The sequence below is a fragment of the Aphidius gifuensis genome, linkage group LG6 (assembly GCF_014905175.1).
Source record: "Aphidius gifuensis isolate YNYX2018 linkage group LG6, ASM1490517v1, whole genome shotgun sequence".
Taxonomy (NCBI): domain Eukaryota; kingdom Metazoa; phylum Arthropoda; class Insecta; order Hymenoptera; family Braconidae; genus Aphidius; species Aphidius gifuensis.
Window position 1 is genome coordinate 7142515 of NC_057793.1, and position 22853 is coordinate 7165367.

Here is a 22853-nt window from a genome sequence, read left to right on the forward strand (position 1 = left end):
TCGAATATTTGTTATTGATATGAGTGATAAATTAAATCTGGATAAACTTCAAGATGGTTTCAGCAAACTAGATTTAATATTCGATCAGTTAAAAAATAATAAAACTTTAATTGATTATATTAATTCGATTGAAGAAAAAATTTCAGATGTTACTGCGTTATCAGATGAATAAGAGCTGTTGAAAATAACAATGTTATTTATTTTTAATAAAAAAATTATGGTTTTTATTGAAGAGTAAATATTACAAGTTGAAAAAAAAAAATATATATATATTTTGTCAGTCAATATTATTGATATAATAATCGAAATATTACTATCAAAAATTTCGACAAAAAAAAAACCGTTTAAATTATAAAATTAATTAAACTCAAATATTGAAAATAAATTAAATGAAAAATAAATTTTCTGTGGTATTTATTTTACATTATTTAAATAAATAAATTGCAGAATAGTAAATATTGTGTAACCAGGGCGCAATGTGAGTGATTCTCGCCGGCACGAGAGAGAATCACTCACATGATGCCCGTGTAACACATACTATTTTTTGGCTGAGAGGGTGGGTAACACCCGTTTGTCGACAAGAATTTGTAGGGCGACAATCACATACTTTGCGCCACAAATTCGAGGTGACAAACGGGTAATGACCGCCCGCTTGGCCAAAAAGTATTTTGTAAATATAAATTAATACATATGTTATATATAAATATTAGAAAATGTTTTGTAAATAAGTTTCTTTATGGCAATGGAGAATAAAAGAAAATCGCGAAATCCAGGCAAAGATCTAAATATCCTCAAAGAGGAGAATCACTAACCAGTAACTTGTCTATCTTGTAATAATTAGTAGCCTATTGTAGTGAAGGATTTAACTCAAACAATGCACTTAAATATGAAAAAGAGAAGGGTTACAATATATGCAAAATCCTATCCCGAAATGTCTTGATTTTAGAAAAATGTTTTAATTTGGGTAAGGTTTTTTTTTTCTCAATTAATCTATAATATCTCTGGTGGAAATATTTCTCCGCGATTATTGCGAATTTTTCCCCGGTAGCTCAGCCATTTCTCCAAAAGGCTTGGGTGAAGAAATGTTCGGAAAAATTTTTCCTCGTCAAGAATATTTTTCTCCACCTTTCTCCACGTTAGTTTTTTTTAGAAAAAAAGTTCGGAGTAAATTTATATTTATTAATAAAAATATAATTAATTGCGGAGATTATAGGGATGATATCAACATTCAGTTGTATTCTCTTCAAAGATTGACAGAATAAAAACAAATTAGAAAAAAAATAAATTAATAAAATAGGTTTTGATAAATTGCGCAATCGCGAAATCCAGGCAAAGATCTTGCGCGGTAAATACACTCGAGGAGAACCATCACTACGTATATTTTCATTGCGATCTTGACGAGTGATCAAAGTATATTAAAAATACGTGACCTCAACAAGATAACAAGGGACAACGACCATTAGGCAAGTAACACAATAATTTAACCCTTATTTAATTTTTTAAATATTTTAATTACCAAGATGTATACGAAAAAATTCATATAGCAAATTAAAAAAATATTTAACGTCAAGAAAATACTTTCCTCCATTGAGGCAAGCTTGGATTGGCAAAAAAAAAAAATAATACTCAACCCATACGATATATTGATTACGCCGGTTTCGTTTTCTATCAGCCGGGCGTTAGAAATTTTTTTTTTATTTTTATTTCTATCCTCAATTGAGCTTTTATAAATACAATTTTTTTATTTTTACAATTGTTCATTATAAAATCAATAATAATTAATAAATAAAATTAAAAAAAAAACAAAATTATATTTTTAATTAAAAATAGCAATTAATTGTAAAATAAAAATTTACTCAGGTGGAAAAAAAAAAAGAAAAACTATTCATCTAAATTTATGAGAAAAAAAAAATCTAAAAATAAATAGCATATAGCTTAGATTAAAAATAAATCAATAAAATTTTTTTAACAATTAATATACATTTTTTTTTTTAAGGTAAAATGGGAAAAGAAAAAATTCATATAAACATTGTGGTAATTGGCCATGTTGATTCTGGCAAATCAACAACAACCGGTCATTTAATTTACAAATGTGGTGGTATTGATAAACGTACTATTGAAAAATTTGAAAAAGAAGCACAAGAAATGGGCAAAGGTTCATTTAAATATGCCTGGGTATTGGATAAATTAAAAGCTGAACGTGAACGTGGTATCACCATCGATATTGCTTTATGGAAATTTGAAACATCAAGATATTATGTTACAATAATTGATGCACCAGGACATCGTGATTTTATTAAAAATATGATAACTGGTACATCACAAGCTGATTGTGCTGTATTAATTGTTGCTGCTGGTACTGGTGAATTTGAAGCTGGTATATCAAAAAATGGACAAACACGTGAACATGCTCTACTTGCATTTACACTTGGTGTTAAACAATTAATTGTTGGTGTTAATAAAATGGATTCAACTGAGCCACCATATTCAGAGACACGTTTTGAAGAAATTAAAAAAGAAGTATCATCATATATTAAAAAAATTGGTTATAATCCAGCAGCTGTTGGTTTTGTACCAATATCTGGATGGAATGGTGATAATATGCTTGAAGTATCATCAAAAATGCCATGGTTTAAAGGATGGAAAGTTGAAAGAAAAGATGGTAATGCTGATGGTAAAACATTGATTGAAGCACTTGATGCTATTTTACCACCATCACGTCCAACTGATAAAGCATTACGTTTACCACTTCAAGATGTTTATAAAATTGGTGGTATTGGTACTGTTCCAGTTGGTAGAGTTGAAACTGGTATTTTAAAACCAGGTAATAATTTTATTTTTTCAACTTTTGATAAATCTTTTTTTATCCTTTAATATTATATTTAAATTTTTATTTATTTTTTATTTAAAAACAAGGAATGGTTGTAACATTTGCTCCAACATCATTGACAACTGAAGTTAAATCAGTTGAAATGCATCATGAAGCATTGACAGAAGCTGTACCAGGTGATAATGTTGGATTTAATGTTAAAAATATATCTGTTAAAGAATTACGTCGTGGATATGTTGCTGGTGATTCAAAAAATTCACCACCACGTGGAGCAGCTGATTTTACTGCTCAAGTAATAATTTTTATTTACAATAAATATATTGATTGTTTTTAATAATATTGTTTTTTAAATTTTCATTGATAGGTCATTGTTTTGAATCATCCAGGACAAATAAGTAATGGTTATTCACCAGTTCTTGATTGTCACACTGCTCATATTGCATGTAAATTTGCTGAAATAAAAGAAAAATGTGATCGTCGAACTGGTAAAACAACTGAGGAAAATCCAAAAAGTATTAAAAGTGGTGATGCTGCTATTGTTATACTTCAGCCAACAAAGCCAATGTGTGTTGAAGCATTTCAAGAATTTCCACCACTTGGTAGATTTGCTGTTCGTGATATGCGTCAGACTGTTGCTGTTGGTGTCATAAAGGTAAATTATAAAATTTTGATAATATTACGAATTAAATAAAGGCAAATTTATTGATCAATAATTGGTAATCACTTTTTGTTGCAGAGTGTCAATTTTAAGGATACACAAGGAAAGGTTACAAAAGCTGCTGAGAAAGCACAAAAGAAAAAGTAACCATCAAGCTTCCTCGGAAGCTCATTGCAATATTATATTAATTATTTAATATTAAATATAACATTGTCATTATTATTATTAACAAAAATAAGTAAAAAATCAAGGACAAAAACTGATTTTATAACACTTAATACATATACATTAAATATACCATGCTCATTAATGACCCCTTTAAATTATCCAATCGTACTTAATCCACGTATTTATCCAAATTTACAAATACTATTTACTTATGCATCTCATACACCGCACATATGCTAGGGCACAATAATATAAACATTAAAATTGAGTCAAAAAATACAAAAAAAAAAAAATGAAAAAATATTTCATTTCAAGCCAGGAAAAACAGATATTCAAGTAAAAATAAAAAAAGAAAAATTAAATTACATAAAGACTTTAATCTTGTAAAAAGATTTAAAAAAAAAAAAAATATACAAACATGAAAAAATTAGACTGAAAATGAATGAGGTCATAAACTTGTCATCACTGTGATTCCTTGGAACTAAATATTGACTATGTAACTTTAAAATTGTACCCCTCTGTGATTTTAAGAAAAAAAAAAAATAAAATCCATTCCTAGTTGCTTTTAATATTTGACATATATTATTAATAAATAAATATAAAAAAAAAACATACTCATGCACGTGTAAACAAAAAGAAAACACAATTGAATTATTTATTTAACCCAAATTTGAATTAATTAAATTAATTAATAGTAAATATATAATTTATTTTTATAATTTATTTTATATACAATTATTTATTTAATAATTAATTGTTAATGAAATAATGTAATGTAGGTCTCGATCAGTCTTAAATTGCTGAGGGCCTTTCTTTTTTTTTTATTATAATTAATTTATCTTCAATTTTAAATGATCGAAATTTTCGAAATTTCGAATTTCTATCATGTAAATTTTGCATATTTACAGGAAAAAAAAAAAGTAATTAGTAGAAAAAAATATTAGCTAGACAAATAGTGTCTATTTAAAAAATAATATTTAAATCACATACAGCAATACTGCTGTTTGAAAAATAAATAAATAAATAATAATTAATATTTTCATCGATTAAAATAATATTTAATACTAATTATAAAAATTTAAATTCAACAAATTAGATAATTTTAATATTTTAAAATATAATAATATTGATATTGATTAAAAAATATGTTTTTTAATATTTTAAAAATTGTAAATGCTTGCAATATGATTATCGATGTTATTTATTATTTATTTATTTATTTAAAATTAATAATAAATTTTGTAAAATTAAATATGATCATGACCGTTTGTATTGTGATGCTGCTGTGACCAAATATTTGAAGGTGTTTGATTAAAATTAACAGATATTGTAACAGGATGAAGTACAGTATCATTATTAGTATCAGATATGAAATCCAAATGTGGTCTTAATAATGATGATTCAATTGTTAATGGTATATAAAATGATCCAGCATCATGTAATGCAAATATTGGTATGCCATGTTGTTTTTCTGATACAGGTGATGGACTTGATTTAATTCTTTCAGCTGTAAATCTTTGTTTGATTGAACTTTTAAATTTATAATTTGTTGGTCTTGTTATATTATTGATTGATGATGATGATGATGATGATGATGATAATAATTTTGGACTATTTGATGGTAAACTATGATTACTATCATCACTGATAATTGTTGGTGGTTGTATTATTGTACGTGAACGTTCTGGATCATCAAATGAACTAACACCTGAACTTGAACCATGATCAGATTGTGTTGTTGGTTGACAAATATTTTGTATACTTGTATGATTATAATTTGTAACATTTGATATATTTGTTGTTGATAATTCTGGATGTGAAAAACCAAGTCGATCATCTAGAAAATAATTAATTAATCAATAAAAAATTATACAGATATTATGTAGCTTTAAACTTACTTGTTGCTAATATTTTTTCACAATGTTGTCGCAAATGATTCATCAATTGAAGACATAGAGAATCACGTGCATAAAAACCTTCAACGTCAACGAGAAACTGAGTTGTTTCACTTAGACATTCTTGAAAACCAAGACGATAATGTTCACTTGATATTGATGATGTTGTTGGTGGTGAATGTGGTACACTGTCAATACTGTCATCAGTATGTTGATGAACTTGTTGACTTTGTTTTGTATCTTGAAATAAAATTATTTAAATTAATAATTTAATAAAAATAAAAAGTCAATATTTTATTTAAAAAATTATTACAATTCAATCAATAAATGGACAATTATATATTCAATATATTTATTAAAAATAATTTTAATTTTAATTATATAAATTTCCTATTTTAAAAATAATTATTTTGATAACAAAGCGGTCATTCATTACCAAAAATAAAAATACAAACAAAAGATAAATTATTTTAGTAAATTGTTATGAATTTATATCAAATCGAAACGGAAATATAATAACTCAATTTTAAAATACCAAAAGTACTAAAAATACCGCAGGTTTATTGTCAAACAAATAATAAAAAATAAAAAATAATCTATATAAATTTTTTTATGATAAAAAACAATATGAAAAATAAATTTTTTTTTTTTTGTATAAAAAATTACCTTGATGAATTCCTTGAAGATGTTTCATATGCCGTATAGCCATTTCGATAATCTCAGTTTTTTCAACTCTCCCACGGCCTTTTTTTAAATATTCTGCTGGTATTAATCTACTGAGGTCAGCAAGACAATTATTCATACGATCTCGTCTTCGTTTTTCAATGATTCGATGAGACATTGGATCTTGCTAAAACCAGAAAATTTTTGTTTTAAGCACATTGTGTTGATTAAAATCAATTAAACATACAATAATAATTAAAAATATTGCATGTGACATGAAATTGTTGATAATTAGCATTATATAAAAGAGGAATATTTTTTTAAATATAATTTTCATAAAACAATGTCATTGTTTTATAATTTAAACAAAAAATAATTGAATGAAATATTAAAACTTGAAGAAATCTTGTTTTATTTATTGAAGATTTAACCCTGGCAATTTACGACAGCTTATTAAATAAGTAAATAAATAAATAAATAAATAAATAAATAAATAAATAAATAAATAAATAAATAAATAAATAAATAAATAAACAAATAAATACAAACGTAAATAAATTAATAGATAAATAAATTACAAAAGAAAAAAAAAAATTAAATCACCTCTTTATTTAAACAACGCGAACGTTTACGCGATGGTGGGGATTGTGGTGCCTCATCATGATAATACTGATGATGCATATTTAAAATATTTTCCATACTATGAGTGACCATGGCCAAAAAAAAAAATTATTAAACTATTTAAAAAAATCAATCGAACAATCACAATTTCGAATAGAAAAAAAAAAAGCAATCACAATAACTCAACAAGTAAACGACATATGTAATTAGTTAAAAAAAATATATGTAATATCAATATGAAATAACAAAATAATTAATTATTAGCTTGTATAATTTTTGCACGATGTTACACAGCTAAGAACGTTTAAACAACTGTGGGAGGTGCTCAACTTAGTTCGACTACTTATCATTTATTTGTGGGCCATTGCAAAGTCGCCCTCTTGATCATCACCACACTTATTATCAACACATACACATGTACATAAATAAAATACAGCATATAAATAAAATATATATTTATAAAAAAAAAAAACATTATAAAACTGTCATTCGTCTCACGCATTATTATATTACGAGTAACACGTGAGATATTTTTATATCGCGTGTAAAACTCGTGTGAACCATCAAGCTTAAAAATCACTAAAGCTATTTTATTATTTAACAAAATCATTTTATTTTTTTTTTATATAATAATATGCTGCTAAAATTACAGTTAACTATTTTTTATTTAATTTATTTATAGCCAAAAATAAATAGGAATTTTTAGGAATAGCCTGGTGATTTTAGACTGCCGCAATGTTGAATAAATTTAATTTAAAAATTACTGCGAGGTCAGTTGGATAAGAGAAAAAAAAAAAAACGAGATCTGTAAAGAGTCGGATAAAGTCAGAAAATATATACACATGACCTCTTGAATGTTATTATTTAAATATGAATTATTTATAAATATTTTATCTAGACTATTCTATGATATTGTTTGAAATTTTATAAATTTTATAAATAAAATTTGATAAATAATATATGTTGGATGTTTTTCGAATAAATTATCATCATATTTATTGAATAATAAATTAATTAAAAAATTTATATTTTAGGAAAAAATCTGTATGTAAAATGGGGTTATTTAGATATGTAAATAAAACTGGATAAAACCAGTGAAATTTGAACTCTGTGCTCGGCAAATAAATGTTGTTATTATGTGGTCCAGTTAATCTCTACGCGTGACTGATAATATGGTCCCCAGTGTATGTTATTTATTTATATTTTTTTTTTTTTCAAAATGATAACCGGGATTTACTGGATTCACAGCCATCGAGACAAATTATTTTTTTATTTTACTCTCGCGTCTCTCTCTCTCATGCAGTTCTTAATTTTTTTAAAGTATTTAATTTTATATTTCATTTTAAATAATAACAATTATTTAAATGTAAAAATAAAATTAATCAGGTTACTCGGGGATTATTATTTTATTTTCAAAAGATTTAGTTTTTTTTTTTTTTTATTATTTCGATTTTATTTTTTAATCCGTATCACGTGCAACGTTAAAGATTCAAATTTTTTCGATTAATTTTTTTTTTTTAAATGTGGAAAAAATTGTCACGCGATTGAGAATTATAAAAAAAAAAAAAAATATGTTAACAACTTTGTTTGAGATAAGTTAAATGTCGGATTAATAATGTTTACTTGATTTTTTTTTTTTTTTAAATTTACTAATGGAATTTTTTTTTTTTGTTGTAAATTTATTAAAGTTGATATGGATTTTTTAAAAAAAATAGATAGATGGAATAGGATGATTTATTGTATTTTTTTTTGGATCATGATGGGGACAATACAATAATGATGATAATGATTATTAAATTGTCACGTGCGAGGACATATAACCACATGAAGTTTCACGCGATTTCTTGAATGACGTGTACTGCAAGGCTGAATTTATAATTTTATTTTTTCAAAGTTTATTTATTAATACTGATTATTATTTATTTTATTTTTTTTTTTTGATTTGTTAATTTGTTATTCAAGGAAAAAAATAAGTAAACACGAGGTTTTTCGTTTCTCAATTCGATAAGAAAAAAATTCTTTTTTTTTTTTTTCTAAAATGTTAATACAAACGATGATTGAATTAAAAAAAAAATTATTTATATAAAGTAAATAAACATAAATGTGTGTTGAATTTATAACAAAGTTGTAAAAAAAAAATATTTATAATAATTAACAATAATAACAGTAATAATAAAAAATAAATTTTTTTTTTTTTTTTCAATAATTCAATAAATCCTTGATTAAAAAAAAAATAAATCATTAAATTATTGATAAATTAATTTGAGCTGATTGTCTATAGATCAGCTTAATTACCTATCAATTGTTAACATTGTTTTTCAAATTGAATAAACAATTATCAAGATTTAAAATATTGAATTTTGTGAATTTTTCCTTTTCAGTTTTTAAAAAAAATTTGGTTCAAGCATACATTTTCCTTGATTTATTTAATTTTTATTAAAAAATAAAAAAGAATTAACTTATAAAAATTTATATAAATATTTGTAATAAATTTAAAAAAAAATTATTATCACAAATACAATTGATTGAGGAAGAAATTCAACGTCCGATATAAATTTTTCTTCTTTTTTTTTTTTTGAGGCCACCACCAAGGGAGTTTAATCAGATAACAAATAAAAGACTATTTATTAAATGATCGTGGCTATCTTATCAATTGATTGAGCAAACTTTTATATACAATTTTTCATATATATCTTTTGAAATCGCAAAATCAACTACTGAAGAAGAAAAAAAAAAAATGATACAGTAAATAAAACACTCAATTTATATTGACAAACCAGAAAGTTCTTTGAATTTTATTATTGTAAATTATTATTCGTTAATATTTTTATAGATATTAAAAGTCATAAAAATAAATTCAATTTAGGTCAAGTAAGGATATACAAAATATTACGAAATTCACGACGATTTGGCAAAGTTTTTTAAAAAAAAAAAAAAAGTTGACCGGATGTCCGTGTCACGGTTATATTGCTACACAATTTTTTTTTTTATTTTCATTTCTCATTTATGTATTCAAATGACATTAAATAATATTTAAAATTCAACTCGTTTTATTTTTTTTTTTATATGTAATTTATATATCAGACAAAAAAATTGAAAAAAAAAAAAAATAGAATAACATTGTCTACAAGATACTGTGACGCAGTTTTTTTTTTTTTATTAAATTTTTTATCTTTCAGACATGGGTGCTTAAATGACGATGATAAAAAGTGTATATATCAATTTATCATTTTTTTTTTATCCAGATTATATAATTACAGCCTTTTAATTAAATTTATATTTTTTTTTTTTGCACTTGTGCACTTGGATTTAATTGTTTTTAATTTTTTAACTTTTAAATATGAAAAAAACATGTATTTTAATTTTAAAGTTGAATCAATTTTTTTATTTACAGTCTGATTAAAGATTAAATCAAAAAAAATCAACAAGTTTTTTATTATCTTGTTTTTTTCATTTTATTTTTTTTAGATCAAGTATTGTCAAATTCATCAGCCTACATGAGATCTAAATACCAGACACACCTCTATTTAAAAAAAAAAATATTTCTCAATTTTTAAAATAATAATTTTCATATAAATTTAATATTTAACTTTAGAATATAAATTAATTTGTTTATAAAATATATTAATAATATTTATATACTCACTCTTGAGACTTTTTTCTTGGCATAAACTTCATCATCTTCAGATGCAGTTGTAAAGTTGAGATTACTCTCAACGGTACAGTAACCAGTACCAAGTCCCATTCGATAAATATCATCTTTGCATGATCTTCCATCAAGACTGAAATAAAAATAAATATTCATATAAAAATATACACCATTGCATTAGCCAGTAAAATAAGAAAATTTAAATGTCAAAAAAATCCAATAAACATACGTCAATTTAAAACATAAAAACACATATTTTTATTATTTTTTTTTTATGATAAAAATAAGTATTTTACAGTTAACAATAAAATAAAACTATTAAGTTAATCTTTTAATTTTTTTAATTAAAAAATAGTCAAGAAAATTATTGTGAGACAAAAAAAAAAAAAGGGTGAAAGTGTCACGTCTCAGTGACGAAAGAGACACAGTCAGTAACCCCGACAAATTTAGTTATAGATTCAACTTATTAAAAATTAATAAATAAAGTTTAATATAGCACAAGAATAGAGTATATTTATTGACCCTATACGAGCTTATATGTCTCATAAAAATTTTAAATTTAAGACTAGTTTAGCTCGTGGCCTCGACTATCATTATCCCTTTTGTCTGAAAAAAAAAATCTAAATGAATATTAAAGTGCTCTAAATAAATTTTCTATTCAGAGCATCGAAATACCTGATATTTCTAAAAATAATATAGTACAAAAGATTATAAAAAATCGATCATCATAAACCCTCATAATTTTATTTTTAAAAAAAATTAAATTATGAACATAAAAATTTCAAAATAAATTGACAAAAATTTTAAAATAATTTAGAGATAAAATTAAACAAAGCTGATATATAAAGAGTAATTAAAAAAAAATTGCTTTACCAGAAATTAAAGCTATTAAAATTTTTTTATTTTTTTTCGCATAACGTCACAGTGTATGTACATTATCTTATATTTCTCTGGCGCCTAATGTATTAAAATTTTATTTAAATAATGATAAAAATAATAATATGAATTATTAACGTAATTTAATAGAAACTATTTTTATTTTATTATTCAAGTTGATGATAATTCTAGACAAGTGCCAGTTGTTCATGACAAGGGATGAATAATTGAGGGATGTTTTAAATATAATTATTTATTTATTTATGTAAACAGCAAGTGTATATATCTATGAATATTTAAATATAAAAAATACATAAAACAATTTAAAATTCATATAATCAATAGGATAAAATTACAGGAAAATTTTACAGATTATTTTAAGGACTTTTTTTTTCAAATAGAAATACACTGTTAATTTTAAAATTAAATTTTTGAATTTAAATTCTGCAAAGTAGTGTAAAAAGATAATATTGTTATCAATTTTTAAAAATAGTAAATGTACATAAATCATAGTGAATATTTATGTTATTTTAAATTCACACGTGTTTGACATTTTAACTGTTATAATATCACATTTTAATTTAAACTACGTTAATGTATTGATTTATCAAAAGGCCATAGTGTCAATTAATACATTTTTTATAAATAAATAAATTACAGAATAGCAATTATATTATTATTAAATTATTACATATTATATATTTCAAATTACAATATTCATTGTTATTTTGTTATTTATTTTTTTAATTTAAAATTATGCTGACAAAGTCACGTTGTTTGCCACGCTTTTTCGATATACTTTCATAATTTTTTTATCATTTATTTAAACATATATTTTTCAGATATATCATTATTCACTGTCGACTAAAAAGGAAATTTATTTATTTAATTTTTATCGTCCTTGATTTATTAAAATTCATATCGATTACGAAATTAAATAAAAAATTTTTAATTTATTTAAATTTTAATTTGAAAGTGTGTTAATAATTTATAATGAAAATTTTGTTTTAAAAAATATTGTTAGTAATTTACAGCACACTTGATGACAAGTCTTTTCTTTTGTCAAAAAAAACATTTATACAATTATATAATATTTATAAACAATTAAATGTATAAATGAATAATTGAAATTTAAAAATTCGTCGCACAAATAATGCGCTAAACAATATATATTATCAAAATAAAAATAAAATAAATTTTGAATAAATACACGTTAATGTACACGTGAATTGATCGTGTGGATTTTCATTTTTTTTTTTTTTTTGTTATTTAATTATCACTCATTACAGTGTGTGTGTGTGTGTCACAACACGTGGATAATAATTTTTTTTTTGTTATTTAATTTTTTTTCTTCCCAGTGAGTGGCACATCTCGTGTCATAAATAATATCAGTACGGTCTTGTACCATGACCTGCACAATCGTCATTTTCCTCTGTTGCAAAATGCATTTGTAATTAAAAAAAAAAAACAACATTTAATTAAAAGGAAAAAAAATATAAATATGTATTTAAATTTTTTTCTTTATTTTTTTTTTTAATTTTTCTATTTCGCGTGGTTATAATTTGAATATTATTATTGATCTTGCTTTGAAAGTGAATGGAGAGTATAAAAGGTGGGATTTATAAAAAATAGATGAAAAAAAAAAAAATAAATAAATAAATGGACAAGTGGATTGTTGTTTAAGTGGGCAGTGGAAGGTCGTTGAAGGACGCCTCTCTCATTGCTGATTATTTATTTTACGACTTGATAGTTTATTATTATTTTTTCAACATGAAAAATTGATATTTAAAATTGTTAATTTTCTTTATTTATATAAAACAATATTTCTATTATAAAATTGTAAAATTAATCATAGAAAAATAATAAATAATTTAAAAATGAAATAAATTCTTCTTTTTAAATTAAATATATATTTAAAGTGTTTTTTTTTTGCTATTGTTTTTATTTATCAATTACAAATTGTTTAATTTTAATTGAGTGTTTTTTTTGCAAGATTGATTAATGAAAATTGGAAAATTCTTTTTTTTTGGTTGAAAAATTAATATGAGATTAATTTTCGATATGCCCTTGCTAATTGATGACCTACTGACCCAAACAAATAAATTGCGTGCAACACGATCATTGCGTCATTATTAAAATATTTTTAAATTGAACGAAATTCGTAACATTTTCGATATTTGAATTTTTAATTTCATTAACTCAACAAGTTGATTAAAAAAACATGAAAATAATCAATAAAACAATTTAATTAAGTATTTTGAATTAATTAAAATTTTATCTTGATAATAAAAAATTATCAATAATATCATTTTGTCGCTTTAAATTTATTTAACAATATAAATTTTATATAATTTTTTTTTTAAAATACTAAATAATTTTTTATTATTATTTTTTTTTGTTTTTTAAAGAAACTGTTATAACTCATGTGGCTAAAAATAAATTGCAAAATAAATATAATATTCGGGTCGAATTCTAAACTCGTCGTTGATGTCAAAAAAAATAAATATAAATTGTAAAAAGTTTTATTGCAAAAATAACAAAAAACTACTTGTAAAAAAATACATTTATTAATTTAAATATTTTCACGATAATTATATTATTTAACAAATAAAAAATAAACAATAAAATTTTATTTAACTTTAAAAACTTGACTATTATTTATTTATTTATTTTTTCAAATTACATTTACGTGACAAATTTCAACTGATATATAATTATCTTTTCTTATCATTCATCAACTAAATACAACTGTTATTTTATTTTTATCCATCTTAAAAAATACCCAGACACAAAAAAAATTAAACAAACCCTGGTGGAAATATTACTCCGGCATTTCTCCGTTTTTGGCCCATTTCCGGAGAAATTACTCCGGCATGAGGTTGATGGCGGAGAAATTATTCCGGCATAAAAGTAGTGGCAGATTAATTTTTCCGACATTAATCTCATGCCGGAGTAATTTCTCCGGAAATGGGCCAAAAACGGAGTAATGCCGAAGAAAGCCGGAGTAATGGCGGAGAAATATTTCTACCAGGGAAATTATAAAAATACACACAAACAAAATGCTCAATATATTTCAATAAATATTAAATCAAATTAAATACAAGTAATACTATTTTTTCAATGACTAAACCAAGATATCATTAATCATAAATATCGAAAATTTTTATCACGTCATCTAAACATAAGCCTCTAAAAGTCGTCAACATATATTTTATGTTTATGAATTTTTAAAACAGAAAAAAAAAAAATATAAAAAAATATCTACAAAACTCGTTTTGTCTCATGCAATAATTTCCAATGTTATTTTTTCCTATCATCTGACTTGTAAGGATAATAAAAATAATCGATAAGTAATAAAACGAAAATATATATTTGCAAAAAAAAAAAAATAAATAAAATAACAACGGTATAGTATAAATGGAAAATAACGTTTGGGTCAGTGTCCTCAAATGTCCTCATGGATATTTTAAATATTTTCAATAAATATAAATATCAATTATGTACATTGATCACGTAACAACAATCGGCAATAATCGCTGTAAATACAATAGATAATATATAAATAAAAAAAAAAGTTATATATATTTTTATACTTGAACTAAAACCAGAGGCAACTTTACTAAAATTAATTATAAAAATAAAATAGCATTGTGTTATTCTGTAAATAGATATAAATCAATTTAAAAAAAAAAATATATAAATAAATAAATGAAATATAAATAAAGAATACCGAGTAATAATTAATAATTACAAGAATAGAATAAATAAAAATGAAAGAGATTGAGACAAGTGGTGTATTAACAAAAGTTATCAAAAGTTTATTTCCATTAGGTGTGTGTGATAACGATGGAAAGTTACATTTTAAAAAATTTATATCTCTAAAAAACGAGTAAAGTATATTTCGATGTAAAAGTGATATTATTTTGTTTAAATAATAAATAATAAATTCGTGTTGGAGTTAGAGAGAGAGAGAAGTGCAAAATACATAAAAAAAAAAATAAAATATATGTCAAATAGATTAATTTTATTTGTTTATTTATGTTTTTTTATTTGTTTTTTTATTTTTTACAATATGACACATAATTATGTGTGTATTTTTTTCTAAGCTATTTTAAATTGCATGTTTATTCAAGGACGTTTATACGTGTGCTGAAAGGACCAATGAGATGATAATTTACATAATGTCGATTGCTGTTGTTTAAATTACATTGATGTTTATTTGATGCGTTATATTAATAGAAAAATTGAACAAAAAAATGATAAATTCTTTGGCGATTATTATCTCATGACGTATTTGAAATATGTGACATTTTTTTTTTTTTTATTTTCTTTCTCTACTTGCGTCATCAATTTGGATGATTCTAGATTTAGCGCGTCAGTCGCGATTCTCCTTCAACTCGTGACTTTCTTTGCCGGGGCGTTGTCACCTGAGTGATATATTTTTTTTTTTTTTTTTTTTTCATATATTTATTCAATTAGATATGAAAAAAAATAAATGAAAATTATATACCGAGTATTTTATTAAGTATTATTTCTATGAATTTTATTTTGTAATATTTAAAATGTTTTTTTTTTTTTTTAAATTATTTAAACAATTAATTATTTATCTATTTTAATTTTTAGATAAATTTTTAAATACTAATATTAATTGAGAAAGAAAATTGTGATTAAAATTTTATCACTTTTATTTGTAGAAATTTAAATTGTAATATTTAAAAAAAAAAATTTCAAAAAATTAATAATTTTTTTTTTTTCATTAAATATTTAAAATATAATATTGTTAAATTATTTTTCATATTAGTTATTATTTAAAACAAATTAATTCACATGAAAATTGAGTAATTTCGAAAAAAAAAAAAAATTTAATTATTATTTTTTAATTTTTGTTTTGAGGAATTAAATATGAGGAAAAAAAAATTTTTTTTAACATTGAATTATTAATGACAAATTGTGATAATGTTGACAGCACTCGAGGTGATTATAGTCAACGAGGTCATAAATGTTTGTGCGATTTTATATTCAATTTTATTAACAGCATTTTTTTTTTTTCAGAAAAATATAGAATCATGATCCACTTTTTTTTCAACAAAATATTATTTATCATCTCTGATATTGTGTCTATATTTATGTACCCTTCTATGACCTCAAAATAATATTTAAACTTGTCACCCACAAAATTCGTTTTATCAAAAAAAAAAAAAAAAAAAAAAAGTAAATATAAATTTAATTTATACGTAAAACAATCATATCTACATCAACCTGACTAAATAAGTCAATAAATCTTTATCATTTTTCATGATTATCTTTCAAAATTTTATCTGCCAATGAACTATTAATACGTGCGTATGAAATAATATACCTTTTAGATTTTCAATAACTTTAAATAATATTATTTCATTTTAAATAAATCGTTTATCGTATTTTTTTTTTATTATTATTTAAATATAAAGTGACTCATACTTGGACAATTTTTTTCGTCGATTTAAAAATTATATTTTTTATTTTCGTTAAAAGCATATGAATTTTTATCATTAATTTTTCGCAGATATTTATCCTTCGATTTTGATATCTTATCGACAGGTGTCCCTGAATAATAATTATTAATTTTAACTTTTTATTTATCCCCAAGATTACATTGAGTATTATTAAAAATATAAACTTGCAAAAAAAAATTATACACAGTTTATAAATTTGTATTTTTTAAAAATATTTTGTTATAATTTATTTACAACGAATATACGTGTGTTTAATGATATTTTATATCGCATCACTTGGCATGTCGAAGGACGATTTTCGCCGAAAGCTAAGATGCCAAGTGAGTCCGGTGACCTCGAGGGAATTTTATCCCCGCTTTATTTAAACATGTTGAGAAGAAACAGGACCGTTGTCGACGTTGTTTAAAAAAAAAAAAAATTATTTTTTTTTTTAAATAATCATTTAATCTCGATGTCCTCGGTAAAACGGCGGATATTTTCTTTGATGCATGCATGTTATACACGCAAAATGATTTTAAAAAATTTTTTAAAATTCATCATCCAAATGACGATGTAAAAATATACAATAAAATTAATTTTAAAAAAATAAATACACTTACTTTTCGTACTTGACCTGCATTGAATGTGTCGAATTTTCATCCCAAAAATTTTCCATGATTTAAATGCACAAAATATCAAACATTCGCGTTGAATTTAAAAAATTTAAAAAAAACCTCTTTTACACTAAAATAATTAACTTAATAAATTGTTAAATATTTCACTTAATGTTTTTTTTTTTTTTTATCGTTTAATTACACTTGAATTATAATTATCTTTTTATTTTTTTTTACACACACACACTTGTTGAAAAAAAAAATAATTTAAAAAAAGAGAACAAAAGTCTAAAAAGTATGACGATAAGGACGTTGACTTGTTCTCTATTTAACGTTATTATTATGCAAAATAAAAAAATAAAATTTAAAAAAAAAAGTAATTAAATTATTGATAAATTATTTATAATGAAAAATAAATATTTAACACTTTCACAATAATTGTTTATAAATTTATTTCCCTCTTCTTGTTTATTTGGGCTCGAATGAAAAGAAACAAATTTATTTATATCGTATTTTTTTATATTTATTTATAACTTGTTGTTATTATTATTATTTTATTTATATATTTTTTTTGATATATTTATAATACACATGTATTTCACGTTGTTCAGCAGGTTGCAGTATTGTGAATGTGCTCAAATGTGTTCCCGTAGCGGTTCAATCCTCGCGATTGTGTACGCGACAATATTGAATGTCTCATTGTAGAAGGGGAATCAAGACACTGCAGGTGCGGATCATTGGAAATACACCCCCACACTTGACATTCATTCATCAATATTTCATTCAAATTACTATTATTCTTCCAATAAGATTAACAACTTTTTTAACAATAATTTGATTTTTTTAAAAATCAATAAAATTAGTTTTTTTTTGGTCAAAAAATTCAATGAAAAATATTTTTTTTTCAGTTGATTTATATAATTTATGATAAATTAATTAATCGACATTTAAAATTATTATATTTTCATAATAATAATACCTGAAATATTTAAAAATATTAAATATAAATAAATAATATATGAAAAATGAAAAAAAAAAAAAACAAAATTAATTATAATTTAAAAAATTAATTTTTTTTTTTTTTGTTATAATAAGCTCTACTTATCACTTATTATTCTAAATAGCATATGATTATTATTTCATGCACTTAAATTAATAATACTAATAATACTTGGTCATATTTTTATTTTAAATTTTTTATACCTGTTTATCTATGTCATTATTTTTATCAAATTTAAAAGAAAATTATTTTCTAAAATAACACGTTGATAATTTTCAGTATTTAAAAAAATTATAAAACAAAATTTTTTTTGTAAATATAATATTTAAGTAATGAAATTTAAAAATTGTATTGTTATTAATTTGATGAAATAATAATTATATTAATTAGACAACATTATAAGATTAATTTTTGAGATAAAATTTTAATCTTTTCAATAACAATTTGATGATACTTAAGTATATATTTAAAAAAAAAAATATATTTGTTTGATTTATTTTTCAATATTCAATATTTCAATTTGAAAAAAAAAATTAACAATTATGTTAATGAAAGAAAATTGAGTGTCTGAATTTTGTAAAGAAAATTTTAATTTTAACTAGTTCAAGTTGAGACGTTACTGGATGATTATTTAAAATAAAAATAAAAAAAAAATTAGGGTGGGTGGCATATTTAAACCACGCTATTTGACACGTGCGCATGACGTCATTTTTATACAGTCACGCGATCACCGTGTGCTTGATATCACGTGTTCTGTCACGCGCTTAGACTCTTTTACAAAAAAGAGCACAAACTTTAATTTCAAGTTTCCATATATACCTTTTACATTGAATATTTATTTATTTATTTTTAAAATATTATAAACATTAATACTAAATACTCAATGTAATTATAAATTAAAACAGATATTAATTAAATATATTTAAAAAATTATTACCAATATATTTTTCATGAAATTTAAAATAACAAATAAGACACATTATTTTTTTTTTCAATAAAGTCTCAATTGAACATTTGTAAAAATACATAAAACTTGTGTTAAATAAACACAGACATTGGAGCTTTAAATAAAATGCCTTTTTCCTTTTTTTTTTTTTGTCTGACATGGTAGTAAAAATAAAGTTTCAAAGAACTATATTCTATTTTAGTTTAAAATAAAATATTTTTTTTTTGATCTTTATTATAAATTAAAAATAAAACTAATTATTATCATATTTAAAAAGTTTTTTAAATTATATTAATAGATATTTATAAATTTATTTAAATATTTTTTTTTGAAAAATTAATTGCTCAAGCGTCGTTGACTTCCTCGAGGTATTTTTAGTCAGTTCATATTATTTTGTCATGCTATTTTTACGAATAAATTATTTAAATAAATATAGACAAAGAAAAAAAAAAAATTAATTTTCTTTATAAATGAGCATTGTAAAGAATGGATTTAATCGATGAACAAAATAATAATGAAAAAAAATATAAAAAAATGACTATTGTTTGTCGAACAATTAACCTTATTTTTTTAATTTTTTTATTATTGTTATTATATGGTATATATTATTTTTTTATTTTAATTTTTTGTGGCTCTCTTATCGACAATGCGTCATTCTTACAACACACTTGGTCAAATGTATATAAGTTGTCCTTGCTCGGACGTGATCCTCGTTATGGTTGTAATGAAATATATTTTTTTTTTTTTTTACTTGGCAATTTTAATACAAACTAGGATGGCATAGCCTTGGACAAATTGAAAACATTCACTTGTAATTATGTTACTTCACCTAACGTTTATTTTATATAATTTTTTTTCATTCGTAGAGAGAGTTTAGAATATAAACTCATTTTTTTTTTTTTTTAAATTGAACGAAAAAAAATTTTAAATATATTATTTTAATGAAAAAAAAATTATTTATATTTTTTTTTTTGATAATAATATTTAAAAGATTGTATTTGCTTTTTTTTTTTATAAATATCATGATTTATTTTTCATTAAAAAAAATTATAAACAAACAAAAAAGAAAATATTGATTTTTACGAGAAAATTTTTGTTTTAATTTTTTTTATAATTTACGTAATTTTTAATGAAAAAATTTATGTATATTTGAATAAAATAATAATCAATAAAACAAGTACTTTTTTTGAATGTTAATATAGTATTTTTTTTTTTATGTATTTCATATCAAAGTATTATTTGAAAAATTAAAATTCTATGTACGGTTAAAGACATTTGCTATTACATGACAAATACGAGGAAAAATAAATATAAAAATTATAAAACAGGTTAAATAAAAAAATACTTATGTGATTGCGATTAGTATAGTGGTCGTTTTATTTATTTGTACGCGTGTATAAAAAAAACACGTGTTTAAAAATGATAAAAAGCATGATAGAGCGCGTGACTTGACGGACGAGGCGTGCCCTTCTCCGTATCACGTGGAATGCAATGCGGCTATATAAACTATCACTCTGTCGACACAACTATAAAAATATTACGATAAAATTATTCACACCAAAAATTGATAAACCCTATTATTTTAATCATTTGTTTATTTATTACTAAAATCATCACGAATAAAGAAGGCAAATTCAATTTTTTTTTGTTTTTTTTTTTCATTTGGAATTTTGATATTTTTAAAAAGTGAAAAATTAAATTTTAAAAAACTTTCGGTATACTTTTTTTAATTATAAATCATCTATAATATATAGATATATTATTAATTAACAAATTTATGAATAAAATAACTGTCAGGAAAATTTTTACAAAATTAAAATCGAACAATTGTAAAATTAATTTTTTTTCACTATTAAAATTGATGAAATTAAAAAAATATATATAAATAATTTAAAATGAAAATTACTTGCTTAATTTAATGTTGAATTATTCAATTTTATAAATTAAATAATATTATTTTTTTGTTATACATTTTGTATATCAGTAAAATTATTAAAAAAATATTTTTTTATTAAAACGAATAAATGTGAGGAAATAAAAAAATTCTCAATAAATAATCTCAATAATGTGATAAAAAAAATTATCTAAATAAACAACCACATGTAATATTATTTGAATAATATAAAAATATTGAAAATTTTAAATAAATGAATCATCGATTTGAACACTGCGCAATGATATGTCAATAAAAATTTATCAACAATTTCAAATATCTACAAGTTTAAGTCGACCAACTGGTTTTATATCCATTTTTAATTATAAAGAAAAATAATAATAAACTAAAGTAAATAAATAGAGCTAAATAGTTGAAACAACTTAAAATTTCAAATCGAAATTTTTTATTTTTAAACTAGCATTAAATGACTCGTTTCGAAATGCAAATATTACAAGATTTTATTTTTTATTTATTTTTTTTTTTCTTAGTTCAATAATCAAGGCTGAAATAAATTTATCTAGATTTTTTTTTTGTCAAATGAACAATTGTTTAAACTGTACAAACAACTTGAAAAAAAAAACTGTAAATTTTTGTTGTTTTTAATAAATTTCTTTCGTTTAAAAAAAAAAACGATTAAAATGATAATTTTAAATAAAATAATTTTATTATTATTAAAATATTTATTAATAAAAATTTTATTAAACTTTTTCTTTTAATTTTACAATTTGCAGAGTTTAAACATTGTTATTGAGTATTTAAAACTGGTTTTATGCCAGTTCAAGTCAGTTTTATTATCATTTTACACTTAGGGGGTTCAAAAAAGCAAACACATGATTACCATTTGTCGTATCACGCGACGTATTAAACAACATTTTTAAGCTCTACTAAAGAGTCCAATGGTTCATTTAAATTTGTTATTTCCTTTATATTAAATATATAAATAAATAAGCTAATTTATTTACGAATAATTCATCTTTTTCATATCGTAGAATAATTAATTTAAACTAACACTTGGTTATTTTATTTCTCAACAAGTCTAGATACCTAAATTTAATTAACAAATTAATATTGTTGTTAATTAAATCTGTAAAATTTATTTAGCAGCGATTTTATTTATGCGAAATATATATATATATAAACTTACCAATGATGAAATTATGATGCATAAATTGTCGTTTAATTTTCAAGTTAATTTAAAAATTATTTTCGCAGATTTATGCTAATCTGCAGTTGATTCAAGGAGACTAGATAATTAGTAACTAGTCTTCTTGATTTGATGAAAATTATAATTAATTTGATGATTGTCTTTTTAAGGATGTCGATGATTAATAGAATTATAATAATATAATTATTTTTTGCTCCAAAGAACTCACTCGAATTAACTAAAAAAGAAAATATATGTAAATTAATTTTACATCGTATTGAATTTAATCGATAATTAAATTGTAACTCACTCTAGATATTGCAGAAAATATTTTTAGTATGATGAATTTTAAATAATATAACCAGAAAAAAATAAAATT

The 22853-nt window shown here is 22.1% G+C and overlaps 2 protein-coding genes across 4 annotated transcripts; one reads left to right on the forward strand and one right to left on the reverse strand.

Annotated features, from left to right (window-relative positions):
- The first annotated feature begins 1342 nt into the window (after positions 1 to 1342).
- On the forward strand, positions 1343 to 3981 carry LOC122859178 (elongation factor 1-alpha). The gene is made up of 5 exons (XM_044162591.1): positions 1343 to 1463; positions 1997 to 2824; positions 2917 to 3122; positions 3195 to 3482; positions 3567 to 3981. Exons 2-5 carry the CDS (start codon positions 2002 to 2004, stop codon positions 3633 to 3635), a joined length of 1386 nt encoding a protein of 461 aa, XP_044018526.1. The 5' UTR covers positions 1343 to 1463; positions 1997 to 2001; the 3' UTR covers positions 3636 to 3981.
- On the reverse strand, positions 3728 to 22618 carry LOC122859185 (transcription factor cwo). Of its 3 annotated transcripts, none has more exons than XM_044162602.1 (5): positions 22475 to 22618; positions 10482 to 10617; positions 6218 to 6401; positions 5555 to 5791; positions 3728 to 5493 (listed from the first exon to the last, which is right to left on the reverse strand). In XM_044162602.1, exons 2-5 carry the CDS (start codon positions 10578 to 10580, stop codon positions 4904 to 4906), a joined length of 1110 nt encoding a protein of 369 aa, XP_044018537.1. In that variant the 5' UTR covers positions 10581 to 10617; positions 22475 to 22618; the 3' UTR covers positions 3728 to 4903. The 3 variants fall into 3 exon arrangements, with proteins under 3 accessions (XP_044018537.1, XP_044018534.1, XP_044018536.1); XM_044162599.1 differs by lacking the exon at positions 22475 to 22618 and adding an exon at positions 17455 to 18202; XM_044162601.1 differs by lacking the exons at positions 10482 to 10617; positions 22475 to 22618 and adding an exon at positions 6818 to 7388.
- Between the last annotated feature and the right edge of the window lie 235 nt (positions 22619 to 22853).